At 37.1% G+C, this 23,767-nt stretch overlaps 1 protein-coding gene across 1 annotated transcript in view; it reads right to left on the bottom strand.

Annotated features, from left to right (window-relative positions):
• pcca (propionyl-CoA carboxylase subunit alpha) overlaps positions 1-23,767 on the bottom strand; it is a 49,975-nt gene that overhangs the window by 25,976 nt on the left and 232 nt on the right. The window contains exons 2-9 of the mRNA XM_053477263.1: positions 21,485-21,562; positions 19,603-19,650; positions 18,240-18,308; positions 15,415-15,528; positions 15,269-15,322; positions 5,598-5,729; positions 2,024-2,060; positions 669-747 (exon numbers count right to left, since the gene is read on the bottom strand). Of these exons, the coding sequence (XP_053333238.1) occupies positions 669-747; positions 2,024-2,060; positions 5,598-5,729; positions 15,269-15,322; positions 15,415-15,528; positions 18,240-18,308; positions 19,603-19,650; positions 21,485-21,562 (611 nt within the window). The remainder of the gene's footprint in view (positions 1-668; positions 748-2,023; positions 2,061-5,597; positions 5,730-15,268; positions 15,323-15,414; positions 15,529-18,239; positions 18,309-19,602; positions 19,651-21,484; positions 21,563-23,767) is intronic.

Below are 23,767 nucleotides of genomic sequence, written 5' to 3' on the forward strand. Positions count from 1 at the left end.
CATTTATACTCTCAGCAAACAAAAGCCATGGTGCGCAAAAGCCATCTATAACTGTCATGTTTCAAATTCTGACCAGATTAAATAGCGACTTTTTATTAGTGCCGTTGTAATTTATTATTATTATTATTATTATTATACTTTATCATTTATTAGTCCCTTAAGTGACATGGTAGGGGGAAAAAGGGACAGGAGGAAAAAAAGTATACAGAATTTAAAAAAGTCCTTTTTGTTAAGATGGGTTGGAGTATACTTTGGTCAATGTAAGAGTCATTGATAGATGAGTCATTTTTGTTACATTTTTTGTAAAGTAAATTAAAAAAATAGTAAAAAAAAAAAAAAAAAAATTCAAACCTGTTAGCTAACGTTAATAAATCCTGCCTACCGCTTTATGATTGGTTAGAAGGATTCAGTCTCATCTATAACTAGCTAGAAAGCCTGAACATTATACTTATACAGCTGTGTTTTTAGCACAGTTTAAATATATGCTAAAGTATATATATTTACTTCGATTTTTGCAAGACCTTTCAATTTAAGGTCTATTTTTGTCTTCTTGTTTTATTTTATTTTTTTTACACATTTTATGTCCATTTAGGGGCTCAGTACCTTTCCATCTTCTAAAATTTATAGAATTATGAAAAGGGCTACACATTTGTCCAGTCATCACTCACTTGGTCTCCTCATCGTTCCAGGCGATCCTCATGCCTTTACCACCACCACCTGCAGACGCTTTGATCATAACTGGGTAACCTGAAAAAGACCACCAAAAAAGTACATTTCTTCAACATATAAGTACTTTTTTTTTTTTAATCACCATTATAAACATATCAAAAAGTTAAATAGTAATAATTTCTAGAAATATAGCTGATCTACAAAGACATGGTGTCTCAGGTGTGCTTCTTTTACTTGTTTTGCACAGAAACTAATGTCCAAAGTTAATGCTGCTAACTGGTCATGACTACACACTTATGCCCATCACTTTTCTTAAACTTTAAGATACATAAGAAAAAAAATGCTTTAGAAATAAGTATGAATGTGCTGTGCTAAGAAAGGATGCACCATTAAACACACAGATACACAGTCTTAAATTTGGCTACATTGGCTTTTTTCTTTTGGGGATTGGCGGGAACCAGGCAGGCTGGCCATTGGTTCCAGTGGGCGTAGATGGGCCTTGTGTACCCATGATCCAGTTTCCAGTTTACTATTAATATGCTATCATTCACCTGGCAATGGTGTTAGTGTTGGAGTGTGATGAATCGGTGTATAGAAACGTATCGGACATGACATACCCAGATAGTGACCCACAGAACAATACTTTTTGGCACTATACTATACAGAACAGATCATGATTATTTAGCGCAATTTTTTTTTGCGTTGTTTCTGTATTTTAAAAAAGGGTAAAAGCCACAGCTAATGCCCCAAAGTCCCATGGATAAGCAACTTTCACATTTATTTACATGACACAGCTGGATTTTTGGATCGAAATATGCAAAAAAAATGTCATCGCTTCGGATAAAAGACTGTGTAGCGTGTCCTCAACATATTTCCCACTGCATCCTTAATCACATGGTACTCAGTGCTGTCTAAGTGTCAGCACTAAAAAAGGAACTGGATGTGTTTTAAGTAAGACATTCACAGACATGATTTTGGGCAAGACAGATTTCAGATAGACTTCTTTCAAGCAATTTTGGAAAACCTTGGACAGGGTTAGGCTGATGGAATGCACGTTGTGTTAAGAGAAGAATCCACCCACTTGGTATTCTGAATGAACTGTTCCATTACAGATTATTCGATGATTATAAATCAGCGCCTTTTCTTTAAACCTAATGTACAAAGTGAAGTGAGGTAGCGTAAAATGTGATTAACTGAGTTAAACCAGGAAAAGATCACTTTTACACAAACACATCAGGAATGTAATTAAATACCCTGGTGCATTACTTTAATCCAGGTTAAGTCAAGCTTCATTTTGTATTTCTTTTCCAATACAGATACCTCAGTAAACTTGAAGTGCTTCACGGTTACGTACCGATTTCTGCCGCAATCTTCACCGCCTCCTCTGCATTCTAAATAAAACACATTTTAATAATCCATAAGTAACAGATCCATATTAAAACATGCTTATAGCATGAGCATGCTTTCATGGTGCACTTAGAATGAACTGCATTTATAAAGCATGATTGTAAAATATGTTCATGACTACTATGTTTTAGAAAATAAAATTCAAAAGGTGATGATGTAATAGTGGTTTCAACAGCATGATAACTAGGCATTGATGAGGTTTATTTAGAAAAACACAGAGGTAAAATATATCTTGTTAACTCTTAATACAAGTGTGGACATGAATTATTCTGAAAACTGCGAAGTAAGCACTGGGTTTTGAAAGTTAACACTCCTATATTCATATAATCCCCTGCTACACTAATAATCTTATGCCAGTGTTTCACTAGGATTTGGATACTATCAAGGCTGAAAGATTTCTCAGCACACAAGAGCCATGATTGGACTGCCTGCTCCATATCTGAAACACTAGCCTCCCAGGAACTCCAAGCATGCCCAAACATGTGGAAACGGCTTGGAGTGAGTTCAGGCCTGTACAGGAGATATGGCAATAACTCCTAGCCGAGTTCCTGTGATGTGCAAGCGGTGTTGAAGACAGATGAGTCTCCATGTGCAAAAAACAAAAAAGTTTGAATTTTTTTTTTTTAAATAAGCAAAGTGGTGGCTCAAAGGGCCAAAGCACTGATTTACCGACTGAAAGATCGGCGGTTAAATCCCCAGCTCCACCAGTTTGCCACTGTTGGGCCCTTGAGCGAGGACCATAACCCTGTCTGCTCCAGGGGTTCAGTATCATGGCTGACCCTGTGTTACCCTCTGACCCCAGTTACACTGCAAAGAAGGAATTTTACTGTGCTGTAATGTATATGTGACAAATTAAGGCTTAACTTAACGTAAGTTGGCGAAAGATCAGGCATTCCACTTACTTAGTCTTAGTACAGTAATGTCTGAGATGGCCCAAAGCCACCACGGCCGGGATCGTCATTCACAAACATACGGCCTTCTTTAAATTACTTGCACCATTCAAACGTTTTACTGCAGCCCAAAGTCTCATCCTATTTTGCTTCTGCAAATATCACAAGTGCCGGTTTGACTTGAACTTTGCCCCTTGATTTTAAGTATGCTCTGTACACTTATGTGTGAGAATCATTTGGAAAGTGAAAGAATAAAAACTACATTTTTCAAAAATATACACATGAAAAGGATTGTATGCGTGTGGGGAAGGGTTTGAGTCTCACAACAGATTGAATATTTTTGTCTCATCCTAATATCAGTTACTTTTACATTTTCAGTTGTCAGCCGGTAATGCTTTACCATGACATAATTAATCACTCTATCAATATCATATCTGCATGTGCTGCTGTGATAAGGATGAAGACGGGATGGTGGTGCAGTTCCTCATCCCAACCAACAGAGGGCAAGTTCTGTGTGCTTTCACTACTTTTCTCATCTTCCCTACAGTTTGTCTCCTTGCACAAATATCCTAGGATGTTATTTGTCATTCCTTGATCCTGTTCCATCATGGCACTTTTGTCCCAGCTCAAAACACACACAAGCACCTAGTTACCCAGTTATTCTCCTTCCACAAACAGAATGTAATCAGAGCGAGGTGAGAAACCCCACAGCACAGGTACGGCCTAAGCTAAACGAGTGGTGTTTTAGCGCGTGTGTGTGGGTTCGATAGCGATCTGGCTGATGGCACAGCGGTCGTTACTGCTCTCTCTCATATGGTAATTGCTGCTCCGACGTGCTGCCTTTGTCTGCTGTGGCTGAGCTCCGGAGCACCCCTTTATGGAGCCAATAAGGCCAGGAAGTGTCAAAACGGCCACTACACGAGGTCGTTAAAGCACATTTAGAACAGAGACGGGGGATGGACGTAGAGACTTTAGAGGTTTAAATGTGCAAATCTGACATGCTCTCTAACTCCATCATGTCGTCTCAAGTTTGATTCACTGCTTCAGATGGTTTATCTTGTACATGTACGGTCATCTTTGTCCATTCATAACAATTCTAATGAAAACCGCGGCTCATAACCGGTCAATCTGAGGCGATTCCCTTGTATCATCTACAATCAGCTAACACTTGTAAAAAGAAAAAAAAAGACACTGATGCTGAAATAGATTCTATGAACTGATTCTGATTCTGATTCTCACAGATACCGCAATTTGTCACAGGTACTCTTCCAAAGCTAAAAACTAACTGCACAAGCCAAAAGTCTAATCTGGATTCAACTAAATCCGACTCGTAACTTAGAATTTCCTCCATCATCCCGGATCTGTGTTTGTTCCTACTTTTTTTTCCGTAAATGTCTGAAGGTCTTTTACTTCCAAGCTAAGCTGAACATATTTTATATTCTTAACTATTATTTACATTTTAAACTTTTTGATTTAAACCAGCTCGTATACCTGCTAAATAGAACAGAATAGATTTTAAGTATTGTTAAAGAAGAATTTTAAAGAACAATTCAACACCAAAACTGAATATCACAAATCCAAATTAAGAATTCCAACTAGATTATGAAACTTAGTATTTATGTAAAACTTATTTTATTAAACGTATTATAACAACTTTTATTCTCAATGATTTTACCAATATCTTAGTATTCATGGTTAAAACCCTTTTCAACAACGTAACTGTTTGATTGTGTAACTCAAGCATTTATATCCAGCAGCAATAAAACTTACTGTATGTGAGAACTACACAGAAAGATGAAAATTAAACTGTACAAAGATACTAGCTAAACTGAATAAAACATCCATACACAAGCATATACTCTGGCACACCTTCTGGATCATTCAATCTGGGTTAAAGAAATCACCATGGCAACTGAAAACGTACTTTCCAATAAATAAGTAAGCAAGTAAATGAATTAATTCATTAATTTCCGGCTACAGAAAGCTGCAAGACTTAAAAGGACACATTCAGCTAAAAGCAGAAGACGTCCCATATTTCAGACGTGCCACTGTCTAGAAATGCATGCGCACCACAGTGTACAGGTTTTAAATGCAGTATATTGGAAGAGAGAAAAAAAAACGGAAATGCTATTTTCCCGGAATAGTTTCTGGTCATTTCTTACACTCTGTCAAATGTAGTCTGTGTTAAACTTTTGCTGAGACCTGGCAACCCTGCACACATGGGGGTCAAAGAGTTGATACGTTTAACAAGATCTGCTGAGGAAGAAACAGAAAATAACTGAATGAAATTAGACTAACCAGCTCACCTTATATGTTAACGCTGCTTCAGTCCTATTTTCATTTTTGATCAGTTTTTTCAATTTTGAAATGTAGGAACCTGAATGTATTATTTCAAAGCTGCCAGTGTGTTAGTGTGTTGCTCTATTATCCTGAATGTTCGACATTTTATCACATGTATATGAATGGGAAAAGGAAAACTGTAGCTTGGCTGGGGTATGGTTGAGAAAAGTGATGTCTTTGGCATGAATACAATGCTTCTGTGACCGTGTCTTGGTGCTAGACTGGTGATTAAGTAAGAATTTTTAACTGCTTCACTTTCTGATATAAATCATTTTACGAGGCATGAATCACCTTCACGACTCCATCGAAGCCAGGAATGGTGTTGACTTTGGCCGCCTTGGCGATGAGTTTGCTCTCGATTTTGTCGCCCATGGCCTGGATGGCGTGCGTGTCAGGACCGATGAAGGCGACCCCCTCAGCCGCCTGTTAAAAGAAATTAAACATCTGGTGACCTAAAACAAAAGTTTCCTTCAAATCATTACACACATATATAAGCATTTAAAAAGCTCATTCAACTTCAAACTACAGTGTTAGCAGAAAAGGATGCAGCAGGTACCCTGCTGCTTCACCATTGCAAACTAAATCCTCCTCACTAATGCACCCTGATGATCTGGACTTTGTAGTGTGGCCCAGCGTAGCCTCGAGCGTCACCCGAGGACGCGAGCAGCCCGAAAACCCCAGCTCTCGCGTGGCACGGGAAGATGGGTTCCACTTTTTAGTCTTTGTCCCGTTCGAGAATCGGGAGATTATTGCTTCCTGGCTAATATACTACAGATAGAAAGGCCTGGGGCGCTCATCAGCACAGAGAGAAGTCTGTAATTAGGAGACAGATCTGACCCCATGACTCCTGCAAAACAATGCAATTAGTGTCATGAGGGGGAAAAAAAAGGAGGAAAAGTAGATGAGAGAAAGAGGAAAGAAATCCAGCTGCAGACTAAATCCTCCTGCTAAACATTTCTCTACTCTGCATTCTGATAAACTGGATAATCTGATCACTTTTACAGGACATGGCAAAATTTGGAAGGTGAAAGTTTATTATTTGGGGATTTTAAATCATGATTTTGGACTCTGAGCACATTTCAAATACGCTCCTTAGTTACATCATCAAAGTGATTTAAACTTTAAACAGAAACATTCGCTAAACCATCGCTACCTGCAGTAATTGATGTAAACTATCTCCCCAAACTGACCAGGTTAACAAATATTAACCGGTCACTAAAACCAATGTCTAATGTCTGTCTTCTAGTTAACTTTAGCTACAATCATTAATAACACAATATTTTTTTCTCTTCTAAAGATCATGAATCTTTTTTCTGACTTTGTTGAATCACCTTAGCTGAACTAAACTGAGTTGTAAAGTAAAAAATTATATGTTTTATTTATTAGTGTTCTGTAAAAGCCATCTCACAACTTTATCAAATTATTCCTTTTTATAGTTCAATGAGAAAATCCAACCTGTACATCAATAAAGCTAAAAAATATATATTAAACAACAAATATTGGAAATATTTTATCATTTTAAATTGATATTGTATTTAATTGTCAAAAAAAACAAGTCGAAACTAACCTTAAAAATAATTTGTAATACAAAAAGTAAAAGAAAAAAAAACTTTAAAATAACTTGAAAACAAAAAGGAATAAGCTTTGAAAATGAAAATAATGAACTAAAATTTTTAAATAGTTGTTTTAATTAAACCAACATTTTTTTCAACCAGTAAAACTAATTGCAAAATTAATCAGATATATAATGAACTTGCATTTAGTTCATAATGAAAACCTTATAAATATTTTTATAATATTATTAATTCATCATGAAAAAGTAGAACCTGTAAAACTACAAAATATCTAAATGGGAAAATAATTAGGAATCATCAGCTATTGTTACCCTTTTCAGTCATTACTGTTAAATGAGACCTTACGCTTTACTTTACACTATCGAGCTTTACGCTGTAACGTGTAACCTAAAAACAAAGAAAATAAAATGATAAATCAGTCTTAAGCACAGCGGGACTCAGGCTCTGGTCAATACTCATGTGATTTGAGAAGTTTGTGTTTGCAGTTGAAGAACACATTGTTGACTAAAAGCTCTCCGTAGGACCCGACTAATCAAATCTAATAAAGCATCTCTGTCTATTCAGCTGTCACTCACACACTCCCTCCCTCCTTCTGCTCAGTTTCACACCTCCAGGTGTGAGTATGTCTGTGTGTGAGTGTAAGAGTGAACTCAAAAGTCAAAATCATTAGTAAGTGTGAAGCTAAAACCAGCCAAAATCATGTTTTTTTGCATTGTTATTTACAGCTGCTATAATGTGAGTGATAAAAGGAAATAACTTGTCATGTCGATGTTCCCCAGAAATAAACTTAACTTTAAACAAGAATAAAGTTTGACATGAGCGGTAAAAAAAAAAAATGTGGAAATGTTGGCATACTGCTGTTTTCTGTTTTTCCTGAGGGAGGTTGCTTCTTTTCATTGAACCACCATGGGGGTACAAACTTTTGCATCCAAATGTATGAATCTCTCATTAAGGTGGTTATGGAGGGGGAATAAAAATCACATACAGGAAAGGAAATAAAGTATAAATAAAATTTTTTGAGTATAATAAAATAACGTAAATAAATAAATTACCTAGATAGACAAATAGATAGATAATGCAAAAAAAAAAAAAGAAAACAAATAAATTAGGTAGGTTTAATGGTGGTTAAAGCATTGGACTACAGTTCGGAAGATCCCAGGTTCAAACCCCACAACCACCAAGTTGCCACTGTTGGGCCCTTGAGCAAGGCCCTTAACCCTCAACTGCTCAGATATATAATGAGATAACAATGTAAGTCGCTTTGGATAAGAGTGTCTGCCAAATGCCTAAATGTAAATGTTGAATGTGAAAAAATACATATATATATATATTTGAGAGAGACAGAGATGATAGATATTGAATGAATAAAAAATCATAGTGATGCTCGTTTAGTCACAGCTTTAAAGCACAACATTCCAACATCTTGTCTTAGACAAGTCCTAAAGGGCAAAGTGACATGACCGACCACACACACACACATGCGCGCACACTTTCCTAATCCCTCGAAAAGGCCACTTGAAGTGAAGTCAATCTCCTCTGCTCTATTCAGAGGCGATGTGCCTTTGCCATGGTAAAGAGGCCATAGAGGGAATGCTAACAGGTCCTTTGGAGCGGCCGTGCTCTGGCCTGAGGCCTCGGCCCGTCGTTTGCACTGCATAAAAGTGTACTAACTGTCAGGCAGAGGGGGCTTCCATTCACAATGAGGGGGCTCATTCACCTTGTATTCATATGTGAGTGTCTGTGGAGGGGGTGCTCACTATTCAACTGCTAATGTAATGACATCTTCATTTCCACACACACACAAGCAGCGGACGGCCCACTCATCTGTGTATGTGTGTGCATGTGTGTGTGTAGGAGAGGATGGGGATTTGTGGAATGCTATAAAGTGGTTTGAGGGGAGATTGCCGAAGTGAATGCCATCGAACTCCTTGCTAGTTAAAGAAATACAATGTTTAAACAAAAACCCGGTGTAGACGAGCGTCAGGGTGAACAGCAGACGAATGTGGTCACATTAACTGATTTGTGCACAAATTCTTTATATATTCGCCAGTATCAGGACCTTGATTGTAGACATTATGTCCCTCCTGGAGGTTTTTCCTCAAAACCCTTGTGGTCATGATTGTCTCTTTAACAATCGCCCATTTTCTCCGCAGGTCACTAATTGTCCTAAACGATCTTAACATGGAGATCATGACAACTAGTTTTTCAACACAACTGTTTTCTCATCGGTGTAAATTTGACCTTTTGACTGAAACAGTAAAAAGTGAACAATTTGTTAAAATCCAAGCAAATTACACTCAAAGTGGCGCAAACTATAACACAAAGGCTAAAACACAGTGGCAAAGCGAACTAATGTACAGAACAAAAGCTAGACAGCAAAAGTGAAGAAAGACTGCAAGTGTGAACGCTAACTCAGCAATAAGGTTGATTTAATGAATAAACGCTAACCCACTCAGAGAGTAAAAGCTAACACATAGAGAAAGCTAAGATAAGACTACAAATTCTAACAAGCAACAAAGGCTAATCTTCAGAACAAGCACAATGCTGGCAAGCTAGACATAGATAGAAAGATAGCCTAGAGATAGAAAGCACATTTGGAGGATAAACACAAACCCAGGAAGTGAAAGCTAACCTAGTGAGGAAGCTAATTCTAAGAAAAAAATCTCTCCCGCGGAGAGAGAAAGCTAAGATGGAGAGCAAAGGCTAACAAGCAGCGAAAGCTAACATGGAAAACAAGCACAAGCCTAGCAAATGAAAACAAACCTTAAGAGAAATAGAAAAATGTTTCAAGTATGAATGCTAGCCCAGTGAGAAAGATTTCAATAATTCAGGAAAAAGGAAATAAAGGAAAGCAAATCTCCAGAGTGAATGCTAACATAGAGAGAGAGAAAGCTAATACAGACACAGCAAATGCTAACAAACAGCAAAGGCTAACCTAGAGAAGAAGCACAAGTCCAGGAAGTGAAAAACTAACCTTGAGAGAAAGTTAATTTAACAAATGAAAGCTAATATAGACTACAAAACTAACGTGCAGAGAGAAAACTAAGACAAAGAGCAAAAGCTAGCAGAGAGACGAGCACAAAGTTAGAGCTAGTCTAGACAGAAGGCTAACACAAGGAGCAGAAATTAACCCACAGAGCTATCGCACTTTCCTTTTTTCTTCTTTCTTAATTCTAGACTTTCAAGATGAATTTTAATATTTATCCTTTGATGGATTAGTAAAGCTGTAATAATTCTGTAACCGCTGTGATATACAAAAACATTAGCGCATGTTAGAGACGGAAGGAAAAATCCTTTTGTGTGGCGATTGCATCTCCACACTGACTCCAAAACAGATTTTTTTTCTTTATTATTAATTTTTAATTTATGAATGTTTTCATTTAAGGTGGTCAAATGTTCCTGTATAATCTCAAAGTGCCACAATCTAAAGCTTTAACTGTTTCATTTAATTTTAAGTTAAATTTTAACCTCTTGTATTAGAGGTTATTTGTACTAACTGTAATAACTATTTAACTAATGTTATAATGAACAAGCTACATTTGATTACATAATGAAGCTGTTGAATAAAACTTTCAAGATATAAGAAACTTTATAACAACCTTTTAGTTATTTTTTATTTGTAATAATTGTAAATAATTTGTAATTAATAAAAAAAAGTTAAAAATTAAGGAAATTTACATTTATAAAAAAAAAAACATTTTAAACTTTTAAACATTTTAAACTAAATATGTTCAGTTGTTTTAATTAAACCACCTTTTTTCCATCATGAAAAGGTCAACCAGCAAAACTGTTTGCATAATTAAATCATATATATAATAAATTTCCATTTAGTTCGTAACAAAAAACCTTATAAATATTTAAATAATGTTATTATTTCATACTTTTTTTTAAAGAAAAAGTAGAAGCTGTAAAACTACAAAATATCTAAATGGCAAAATAATTAAGAATCACCAGGTCAAGGTTTTAAAGTTTTTATCAGGATATTTATGAGTGAGTGAAAAGAAATATCCAGACACTAGCTATAGGATTTATTTAAATTAACTTTTTAAGATATCATTTGCTATTCAATACACTCTGTCCGTCTGTCAACAAGCTTTCGTATTCCCTTATTAAAATGATTTAGGCTGAGCTGCGGGTCACGAATGCACTGCTTTTCAGGTCGTTTTCAGGGGACCTTTATACACGTCCAGGTGAAAGTCTGATGGAGCGAGATTACAACTACAGGGAACATGCTTTAACACCTCAAAACTTTTTTGCAGTGTCCACAGTGTGTGTGGAAGTGTGCGGACGTGCATCGCCATGCAATTTCACAAAGCCCCAAAGTTTAGGCTTAAGATCTTCAATAATCATCTAGTTGTAACAACCACTGATGATTGTTAAACCTTTTTCCTGAGAATGTTCCAATACTGCGCCTTGAGGTCCCCAGAAAACTGTAAACATTTTTTTTCAGCCGATGGTTGATTTTTGAACTTTTTCTCAGTCTGCGATTGAGGATGTTTCCATTCACTAAGCTAACATTAACCTTCCTTAGAGTATCGGTCCACAGAAAAGGAATCACTACATGCTGATCATCTTTCATGCAAATAACAAGCGGGGCGTCTATTTTTTGCTCGCACCGCAGTTACAAATGAACTAATAAAACACGTTCACAACTGCATAGCAGTGACTGGGGAGACAGTATCCTTCATCGGAAAGCACTGATAAGACAATGCGGACAACAGAATGTTTAGGACAACCGGAGAGCGGTAAATTTTTGACTCACCCTTGTAAAATCGTGATATTTACCTACTACAGCAATGCAATACAAATCAAATCAGTATCGTGATGATATCGTATCAGATGGCACCAGGTCATTCCCATTCCTACCATGTGTGTTACAGCGCCTAGTGCACATAACAGGGGAGTGAAGCAAGAGGAGGCAAAAATTCCAGAACTATGTTTCTGAATTTTCCAAAAGACTTTTTACTCTATCTGATTGTTGTGGACGTGTATAGGAGTGGTGATGAACCATCCTGACTGTCAGTGTTTATGCTGTCTTGTTTAGTGCGGCTCGTGTTGCGCAGCAGCCTGGGAGTCTGTGACAAACATGTCAATCATGCGAGCGTTTTATGATTTCAGGCTACGACTGCTACAGCAGTCATGGAGGTCTCTGATCAGCTGGTGACTGAGCTGCTCGCGTTCACATTTTAATACCAAACATTTTAAATATTTGACAATATTTTCCCTGAAATTTTTATTCTCATATTTTAATAAAATGCCAGAATTGAGACTTTAATCTCTATCTAGTGCTGGAAAAAAAGGGAAAAGAACAAAAAGAAATGTCGATGAAACGTTCAGCTGGATTTGAGCACAGTAAGGAGCGGCACTGGTATTTTGAGCATGAAGGTGAAGCCAAGGTTGAATGTATGAGAGAGTGTGTGTGTGTGTGTGTGTCAGTATGCCTCCTGCCTGAGCCAGATTGAGATCAAAGCAGTTTTTGGAGGAACCCCGCTACGCTTTGCTGCCATGACGTCATTATGCCGCTGCACTACTATTGGTTGCTCAAGGGCAAAAAAAAAAAAAAAAAAAAGAAAAAAAAACTCACCATCTTGCTTTCTTTTTAGTTACTATACAGAGACATGTGACTGAGAAAATCTCTCTCTCTTACACACACGCACATCAGTGTGCATATGATACAACTTGTGTGAGTGTGTTAGATGAGTGTGTATTTGAGGAGTGATGGATCAAGGGCACTTTTTCGACATTTTTCCTTCTCATCCCTCGTCCTCTATGGCACTGCAGAGAAGCGTCCCGCTGCGCGTGCACGTGCGCGAGTGTAAGCGTGTGTGTGCGCGCAAGTCCACAGTAGGAGACCCAATCCAGGGAACAGAGAAACGATATTTTGGGATCAAAACATCAGCAAGAATTTTTTTTTATTTTTATAAATAAATAAAAAAGTAAGGCAGGAGCTCGAGTGTACTCACAGTCACAGCCTCCGCCTTTGTTTTACTACAAAGTGTCAAATCCTGCGCTTTGAAAAAGCAAGATGGAAGAATAAAGAGATCAAGTTGGCACAAGGAGGTGGGGGGTTGGTGGAGTTGCCATGGTACCATACATATTTGTAAGGCCAAAGAAAATAAATAAATAAATATGACCCAGATTGACACCACGAGGCTGTGTTTCATAATGCAGGTACCAGACGTGACTTAGACACGATTTCACAAAAACATGAAATTTTACATATTATGAACATAGAACAACATTATTATTATTATTATTATTATTATTATTATTATTTTTGTGTGTGTTTTGTTTTCTACTTTTGTTGCTGGAGCTCTGAAGCTACAGAATGTCACACACCCTATACACTCTTTATCCCTGTCCCCATACATTTCAAATCTAATCTGAAAGTGAATTTATCTGAAGCGCATCTACAAACTAACCTTTATCTCTGGAGATACAGAGGACAGCTTTGTGTACCATGATTTTCCCCCCTATATCAATGTCATACTCTGGGTTTATTTCTTCATCATGAGGTGCATAAAATGTTCTGTTAATGTAACTCTATAGTTAAGAATTATCCATGAAAGATTTTACTACAGTATGATTTATAGTCTACTATAAATAAACTCTAGTACATACCATAATATACAACATTCACTTCAGATACTTCGTTGGGTACCGTTGTAGTACTATGCTATGTACCACCTCACTTAGGGTTAGTGGTGAACATCTGGGTACACATGTATCCAATATTTTTTAACACTTCTGGTTAGGTACAGTACATACAGTTGAATATTGAGCTAAACTTTAGTAGCCATTGCTCTACCCAGTAAGAACCATGGTATTCACCAAAGTACCGTGATATATACTATGTGCCATACTAAAGTATATGTACCAAAGTATTAGGGATGGGAATCACCAGTTACCACCTGATACAATATCACGATACCTAGGTGCCGATTTGATTCAAGTTGGGATAACGAGACCTTTAACCTTTTAAAACCTTAAAAGTTTTATGCCTTAGCTTTATTTAACAGCTTCACTGAAGTGAAGTAATTGAGGAATTAAATGTAGCCCTTTACTTATAACATTAGTTTTCTCACTTATAAACCAAAGAGTTTCAAATACAAGAGTTTAACACTAACTTCAATTAAATTAAACAAAAAGCCAGATTTGTACTAAGCAGCAGTATGTACTTCTCTCATCTGCCATAATTATTTCTAAACATAAATATTAGCAAATAATTCACTCCTACCACACAGGATACCAGTTTGTGAACAGTTAAACACAAAGAGTGAACATAAATAAGTACCGTGGTCCTATACACCATAATACCACCATGGTAGAAATGTCTTATGGGGAGGGTCGACCTTTACACCTGTAATTTTTCAGGGTGTTTTTTTTTTTGTGCATCTTGTTGCACATTTGCGTCATATTGCTAAAAAAGAAATCCATTTCCGATGATCAGATTCAGATGAGACACAACGATCAGTATATGTAATAATCTTCTATAAACAGTTGATATCAAGATGTTTCTGCTACTTATGCCTTCATAAAACCTTTATAGCAGATCTTTGCTATTTTTTTCCATATTGTTGGTCTTGCTTTCCTGAGAAGGTCTTTATGAGAGCCAGTTTCATTATGGTGCTTAATGGTTTTTGCAAATGCACTTGACAAAGCGGTTCTTCAAAGAACTATTCCAGAACAGCTGACTGTTGTGTCTTAAAATAACAACTGCCTGTTGTTGTTACTTAACTACCTTAAGCATATGTGTTATTTCATAGTTTTAAAATCTTCACCTGTAAGCCTTTATTTAAAAATCCTTAAATAAACAATTAATAAATAAATAATACTGAACTTTCACATCAAACACGCTGCTTTTGAAAACAGTTTGCAAGGAATGAATCATAAAGAGACATTGCACTCGAACAATCTCAGAAAAAAGTGTGTCAAGTCGTAATGCATTATATCCCACTGCTATTATTTTAATTTCTCATGTACTAAAACATATTTTACAGCTGTTTTATGTTACAAAAACGATGATTTGTTGGTTAAAAAAGCCGGTGTAATCAGTTGAACTAAGTGAGAGAATCCATCCTCTGACCCTTTTGGCCGTTCTGCTTCTATTTGGCATGTAAATCATCTCACCTTAGCCCTCATACCTTTAATTAAATTACTCCAGGGGGCCGTGAGGTGTTAATTACAAAAACACAGAGAGTGTGAGTGTGTGAGAGAGTGTGTGTGTGTGTACAAAAGATCAGCATACAAGTGGCTCATTCTAACTTCAACCCTAAAAAAAAAAAAAGTCATTTGAATATTCGCCTCTTAAGCCCTCTCTCTCTCTCTCTTTCATTCATGATTCCTTTTCTCGATGAGTTATAAAGCTCATACTCATACGCTACTCACCAGCCTCCGAGCAAACTCTTTATTCTCTGACAGGAAGCCATAGCCCGGGTGGACCTGGGTGAACAATAGATAGATAACGGTGTTAATAGATAACACACTTGATTTCTTGTATAGATGAACTTTTTTTCATTCACACACACACTCACAGCTTGAGCTCCTGTGGTTCGGATGGCATCCATGATGGCGTCCATGTTAAGGTAGCTCTTATTAGTCGGGGCTGGACCTACACACACGGCCTCGTCCGCCATCTTCACGTGAACCTGAGGGGGGAAGGAAAACACAAAACACACACTTGTAACAAACATATACAGTTTTTAGTACAGGTGGTTACAAAGTTTGTTACAGGATGACACACAAACACGCAGACAGACAGCCCATTAGGAATAGTGTCCAGGTAATGAAGTGACAGACGTCACCTAGGGGAAGCATTAACAACGTCAACTGCATCAACAAGAAAGCGTCAAAAAACACCCTCTAACTAGCTGCCGCCTTTCACGGCACTGCACTTAACACGCAAACGCTAGGGAAGAGACGTCGCGGCGCGCCGCTCAAGTGTCGTCCTGCGAGTCGGGGTCAAGAGCGATGACCTCTCTGGGTTTCCACAGAGAGCCGAGTTTTCTCAACCCCATCATGACTGATTTGAGTCGTTAACGGTTATTAAAGCCTGCAATGAGTTAGTCTGGGTGTAAGTGCAGTGAAAACACTCAACAGGAGGGCACTCAAACCAGACCCGGGTGTCAAAGAGGGGTAAAAGCAGAGCTCGGGTGATTACGGGAGGCCCTGGTGGGATGCGTTATTAGAGAGAACATGCAAATTCACTATTGGCACAAATTCCTTGTCCACACTTGAGACTGAGATATTGAGATTGGACATGACGTACAGTATTATTCAATTTTCCATCCTAAGCACTGCACCGAGGGAGAATAAATTACGGCAAGCATGCCGTTCCCACAGCAACCAACATTTTAACTAATACTTGCACTTTTTACTCGGCACATTTAAAAAACTGTTTAAACCAGGCAGCATCAAGAAATTCTGTTTCATCCTCTTCGCAGCCTCTACAGCCTCGAGGAGATCACCAAGAATCAGTACTCAGTTCAGTTATGTTTTCTTAAAAAATATATTTGTAAAGCTCAGTGATCGGATCTCTGCAATGCTGATCAGACACTTCAGGTTAGCTTCTATTATATCTTCATTTGTCAACACCAGGGGATATCAGACTAACATTTTGAATCTTTCTGGATGGAGACACATTATCTGAACCTGAAACATAGCTAAAACGAGACACGGGTATATGAGATAAAATGTTTGAAAGGTATTTGCAAACTAAATCTGGACTATTCGTTTTTTTGTGTAGTTGCCCAAATAGCTCTTTGTAAACATTACTTAAACTGAGCAAAATAAAGTGCATCTTTTTTTTTTGGATGGGGTTGTGAATGTGATGTCCTATATTAGAAAACCTGCTATGAGGTCTGTTTAAAGTGCTATGACTTTTTCCACCTCATAAGAGTAAACACGACACAGCAACAGGAGTCCTGCAATTCCATCACATAATCTCTAAAACCTCATGATTCACAATCAACTTCCCCTCAGTCAAACACTGAGAAAAAAATTTGCACTACTCAGTAACTAATCTTTATTTATACCGTATCATGTGCTTTTCTAATCATTTCCACCATCATTGTATTGTGTTATTAAAGTACACTGTAGTTCAACCCCTTTTTTGTTTTTAACTAAATTACGATCACAAAACCCATCACGAATTCTTTCACGGTGCGGTCGTCAAGCCATCTGCATGGTCAGTGGTTTTTACAGAGTGCTTTAATCAGGATGCATGTGTCCTGTCTGTCTCCTGCCCTTGTAAGAGCTTCGTTCTCTTACACCATTTGTCTCAATAAACCCTGTTCTCCATCTGGCAGCGAGGGGAAAGTTCACCTTAGGCAGCGCAGGATCGTCCTGAGGCAGAAGGAAACCAGGGTTTCCCTTCCCAACAACACACTAACAGCAAAAGACATCATGAAAATTCCAAAAATATACTGGAGATTAGAGCAGGGTGAGAAAAATCATGTTTTTTTGTTTTTTTTAATGGACACTGGTCGATCTTTAATGATAAGCTACGTATTTATGATATGTCATAAATGTTCTGTAAGAAAATGGGAAATTAATGGAGTAATTCAATACACGCCAATATAACACCCTTAATAATAACAATAATAATATTAATTAAAAAAAGAAAAACATTAAAATTATGCAAAGAATCTTTTAGATTGTATAAAAGCAGAAAGATTAATAGTTATAAAAAGATTTTCCCTTTTTTTATTTATTTTTTTTTTTTTTTAGATTTTGAATATGAGAAAGGCTGGCAGTAGAAAAGTAATTATTTTAAATGATTTTAGAAAACATTGTGTCTTAACTCTTCAACATTTTACAGTATAATTGTTCCAAAAATGTAAGTTACATCATTATTATACTCAAAGTAAGGAAATAAAACATGTTTACAAGACAAATAACCATTAATAAACATATTAATACAGGCTGCCAACCCCCTCTGCTCATGAAAAGTCCAGAAAAAAAAAATAAAGACCAACCCTAAAGCCAGCAAATATGGACTTCTAACCCAAACTCCACTCGTATGCGGATCAAGCGCTCCCCTGCCGTTCTGTTTAAGGAGATCTTTATTTAAAAGCTCTTTAGAAGCATCTAATCAAATGCACAACATCACTCCTTCCCCCAACCCCTTGCTTTTACCCCAAACCTTATCCCCTCCCCCGGTTCGGGGTTCGACAGCAGGGGGGACGGCGTGGACTTTGTGTGAAAAAGCCTTCGCATGCATATGGAAGAGGGGGATGAGTGACAGCCATCAGTCACGGGGGAGGGGGGGGAAACGGCGAACGGATGAAGAGAGCACGGAGAAGTGGAAGAACAGCAGCTTCTCCGCATGACTTGAACAACTGTTGCTAAAACCGCTTACCGCGCTCGAGTCTACGTCACTGTGCACAGCGACCGTCCTGATCGCCATCTTCTTACACGTTTTCATTACCTGAGGGTAAAAAAACAAAACGTTACAAAAAACTATGCAGCAAGTGTGACATCTGGATCGGGATAATAATAAATTCCTGTACCTAAATATATTCCTGTGGCATATCAGAAAACATATTATGTGAATATAATAGATGTTAAATATTAAATCATACTATTCTGTATAGTGTAAAACAATCAAACAAACAAACCATACAACCGAATATATAATATATATATATATATATTTCTTAATATTAAAAACAATTCAGATTTAGGGCAAAATATGATGGTCATTCAAGTCAAACCGGGACTACTGATTGCGCAGAATGACAGAACACAGTTATGAAAGTAAACACTTCTTTTACTTTTATTTCTTTATATAATCCCCTGCTAATGCACCCAATGTCACTCATGCCAGTGTTTCACTAGTGCTTGGATACCATCAATGTAAAAAAGTTCTCTTAGTATGCTGAAGTAATGATCGGACTGCCTGTTCCACGTCTGAAACACTGGCGTCCCAGGAACTCCTTTAATGTCCCAAACATGTCTTGGATCGAGGTCGGGATGTGGCAATAACTCCTGTCACGAGTTCGTGTGCCGTCTAAGTGGTGTTGGTTAAGGAGTGTGTGTACAGTTTCCACAGACAGACGCATCTCTTTCAACAAAAAGTTGAAGATTTTCAAGGATCAGGGATCCACCTTGGCCTGGATCATCGCACACGGATATATAGACTTCTTTATACTTTCTTGTGCATCATTCTAACGTTTTACGGCTTGTTTTACTTCATTCACCAGTAACTTCATTACAAATCCCGGTTTGACTTGAACACCCCCTGTAATTCAACTCAAAGCATATTTTGTTTCGTTTTGAACCTGCCTTTTTGTATTAACACTTTTAGTTATTTAAACGGTTTACTTTTACCCAAAACAACATTTAATCCCAACACAACTTAATCTCCTTCCGAATGTTTTAAGCTCTTATTGTTAAATAAAAAAAAAGAAAAGTAATCAAAGCCTGGTACAGAACAATGAACCTAAATATGATGCAAGTTGTGCTCTTTTGCTGCTTTTCTCTCTATTGTGCAGCGTTTAGAGTTGTGTTAAAAAAAGTTAATTAATTAATTAATAAAAATCACACATCATTACATGAGAATGTGTTGGTGTTAAATGCCAGTGTACATGTTCGTTATGAGTTTACGACTATACATCAATGTTGTAGTGACCCCACACTGTAAGTGCCTGAGAAGCTCAACAACACACACACACACAAACACTTTCTTTCTGATAATTCGCACACAAACACACTGCACTTACCCTGCAGGCGATCTCTCCTCTGTTTGCGATGAGGATCTTATCAAAGGTCTGCAGGAAGAGAGCCAGAACACAGAGCGATTAGGACATTCGTTTTGACAACAAATCATTTGCCCATGTGTGTGTGTGTGTGTGTGTGTGTGTGAGCACTTTCTCTTCCCGACACTGAATCTTAAAAAATAATAGACGTGAACATTTATCATATAAAAGGTGTCCAAATTATTAGTCACAAATCATTATCAGTCTATCCATCCTTTCATCACTCCATTCAACTTCTATTTCAATATAGATTCATCCACAAATCCGTTCATTTCAATTCATCTATCACAACCCATCTCACAATTCATCTATCACAATTCATAACTACACATCCCACTATCCTTTCAGCGCGACTACTCATCCATTCTATCAGTCCATCTCTGTATTTGTCTATCTGCCAGTCCTCCTACAGTCAGAACACATTCATCTAACATTAATCTATTCAACAAACTATTAAACATTATTAAATATACATTCTCTAGTCCAACTTTTCTAATCTCATCCACTGCTACAATTTAACCACTTGTCCATCCATGACCAGTGTCTGTCCATCTGTGGCTCTATTTGAATATTTTAACGATACACCTCTCCATACATCAAGCATATCTATTCATCTTTCTATATAAACCATTCATCCATCTATTTACAGTATCTGTTTGATTATCTATCTATCTATCTATCTATCTATCTATCTATCTATCTATCTAACCAGCAGTTAGTCCATCCACTGATTCTTTGGCTGATTCTGTATATTTTACCCGTTATCTAATTATTCTTTGATCCTTCCGATCCATCCATCTCTATCTTATCTTTTTTTCACAAATTCTTTCATATTTTGTTTGTTTGTTTGTTTGTCTGTTTAAATTAGGTTTTATTGCCATATCAGCGTCAAAGGCTATTTCATGGAAGACACAAATTAAACATTCAACCGATTTATACAAACTAATATATTATAAAGTTATAGATATAATGTAATGGATTTAAAAGGTTTTTTTAATTAATTTATTTTTTAAAAAGGATAAATAAATAAATATTACGTTATAAAATGGCCTGGGCCAGAAGAACAAGATTTTATAAAATCTTAATAAAAAACAAAAAATAAATTATATATTTTTTTTAATTGTAAAAAATGAAAATAAAAATAAAAATTTTGCTAAAAAATATACAAATCAAAAAAAAATAAAAATCATTAAAAAAAACTATTAAAAAAGATATTTTTTAAATAGATCTATACGTTTATTCATTACTCATATAAAAGTATCCAACCAATAACTATTCTATAGTCTATTCTTTCATCTATCTATCTATCTATCTATCTATCTATCTATCTAATCAGTATGTTGGTATTTATACTCATTCTGGTCTACAGCGATTTTGTAAAAACCTCACCAATCTTCTTCAAAACCATCACAGTTGAGGTTTATTTACAAATCCAGACCACTTAGTAAAAAGCTCACTCACTAATCTAAGCTGTACGCTGTAGCCTCCTGAGTAAACACACACTCATACACACACAGGATTCCAGCAGTGATACCTTACAGTAAGCAAATGTGTGTGTTGCATTCCTAAATCTGTACCAAACACCCCCCCAACCCACACACACACACACACACACACACACACACCCCTTTGGGCACCGGCTGTTTGAAGGCAGCACATCAAAGCACCAAGATGCTGCCGTGTTTGTATTGGAGACTGGGCTGCTGGAAACGTGTGTCCCACGTGAGCACGTGGATGAGCTCGTATGTCCTCTACTCTGACTATTCCCCGGACCGTTTCTTCAAACCTATTAGTGATCAGACCTGATCCTGGGTCTCTGAGTAGTACTGAAGGTGCTGAAGCTCACCTTCTCATCGAGGTTACACACAGTGGAGTAGCAGGCATGGCGGCTTATGAGCCAGCACGTGGGCCGCAGAGAGGCGAGCTGAAACACACAGTCATAAAAAAAATTTATAAAAATTTTAAAGGTATTTTAATCTGTTATATTGCAAAATATGTAACATGGGACATCCCATCATGCAAACGTAGTGATGTAATCAGGTAGTGAAGTGAAGTTTTGCTTTAACACAAATATAGCCAAGCAGCCAAGGCTAAGACTGGGTGACAAGAATGAATATTTAACACACCTGAATGACTGATCTGATTGGATGAGAGGCATTCAACAAGTGATAATAATAGACAGTAACAGCACTGGGATATTTAACTATACGTATCACTCCATGTCAACGTGTACCAATAACCGCTAATTACACTAACTGTCGGTCACAGCGTAGGTGAAAGTAGGTCTGTACAGACGGCAGTACTAAAGGGAGAGCAGCGGCCAGCCAAAAGACACATTTAAAACCAGTCACGGCACTTTAAGCAAAAAAACACATCTGATAGCATGATGTCATCTTAAACATCAGTTTGTCTAAGTACTATCAGTCTGTGTTTGACTGATGGCACTTAGTAACCTAGTAACCCAGTGTAATCTATCTAATGACAGAAACTTTAAAGCACTTTTGTAAGTCGCTCTGGATAAGAACGTCTGCCAAATGCCGAAATGTAAATGTAAATGTCTACTTTATAATTGTGACTTCTAAGTTGCTCCGAATCGCCTCTGAACCATCCGTTTTTTTATTTACGGTTACAAAGCTATCTAGCTTCTAACACAAGACTGAATCCCAAAAAGTCATGAAAGTCAGCACACAGGCTGATGCATTTAATTACATTAAATGGAAAGTTAGTGCACAATGTAGTAGCTGTCGCTTTAACAAACCTGACTGGATTCTGTTAATTATAACCACTGTTTGTCAATTTATTTCAAATAAACAGTGATCCTGGATCAGTCATATGCCAGAATGAATATTATGATACTATTAATAAAAAAATTCTAATAAAAATTAATAAAACCAATAAAAACCATAATATGGTTATAAAGCAGTGATGATTGGGCCCAAGCACCTGAGCCATTGCCACCCAGGTGCACCAAAAATACAGTGAGAACAGTGGGCACAGGCTTTTAAAGGGACAATGTGCCATAATGAAACATAATAACTAACGAAGTTATTAACCACTTTCTGGCACAAATTCTCACCACAGCTGAAGCTTTTGATATATCAAAAATCCCTTCGTGATTTGGCATCCTCTACCGTATGTCTTGGTCCAGTTTCCTGGTGATCGTATAAAACCCCTAGGAAGAGTATATCCAATTCTATTGGATGCATTTTGCAAACAAAAATAACTGACTTCCAGTTGAGAAGAGCCGTAGTCCGAAGAGCGTCTAAGTGTTTACTGGGTTTTTACATGGTTAAGTGCTAGTGTACATGATGATCTATGCAGAAAATGTTCCTGTAAAAGCCACAGGCCACGCCCAGGGCCCTGACGCTTAGGCGTCCTAATGGCAGCAGATTCCAACATGTATGCTGACTTTCATGACTTTTTGGCCAAACAAATCTGTTGATAATAAATGGTGTTTGTGGAAAGCCTAATATCACAATCAAGGTTGTGCTGTTGTGCTGAATATCAGCACAAATGTGATGCCTTTGCTGATATTCACTCAATCTTGTAAGATACTGCTTTAACAAACAAATAACTGGGTGCCATTAATTATAATCACTGTGGTATTTTATTTCAGATGAACACTGATTCTGGTTCAGTCATATACCAGAATAAATATCAAAATACTGATTAAAAAAAATTAAGACAATAAAAGCTATAATGCTGAGTAAATACACCTCCTTGTGCACACTATGATTACGTCATTTAGGTCATGTGATGTGGACAGTTAAAAAAAAGGACAGATAGCACAGGACAAGGTTAACGTGGAGCTCGTATTTATTAAAATGCTATTTTTTATGTGATTATATTTTCTGAGACACTGTTAAATGAGCTGAATTGCAGTCGAGACTCGTATTTAACCTTAGCCTCATCTTAAAAAAAATAAACTTGCTAAAAGTAAACAATATGCATATCTAATTTGTGCATTAAACATTCTGAAGGACTCAGACGCACAGAATAAAGGCCAAATCCCAAATACATGCCTTCTTATTTGAATAGTGCACTACGTACGTCATAGGATTGCATTGTCATAGCCTAGAAAAAGTGCACTAGAGCAGGCATAAGAGATGTATTTGGGACTGACCGTAAT

The sequence above is a fragment of the Clarias gariepinus genome, chromosome 18, assembly GCF_024256425.1.
Source record: "Clarias gariepinus isolate MV-2021 ecotype Netherlands chromosome 18, CGAR_prim_01v2, whole genome shotgun sequence".
In the NCBI taxonomy this organism is placed as follows: Eukaryota; Metazoa; Chordata; class Actinopteri; order Siluriformes; family Clariidae; genus Clarias; species Clarias gariepinus.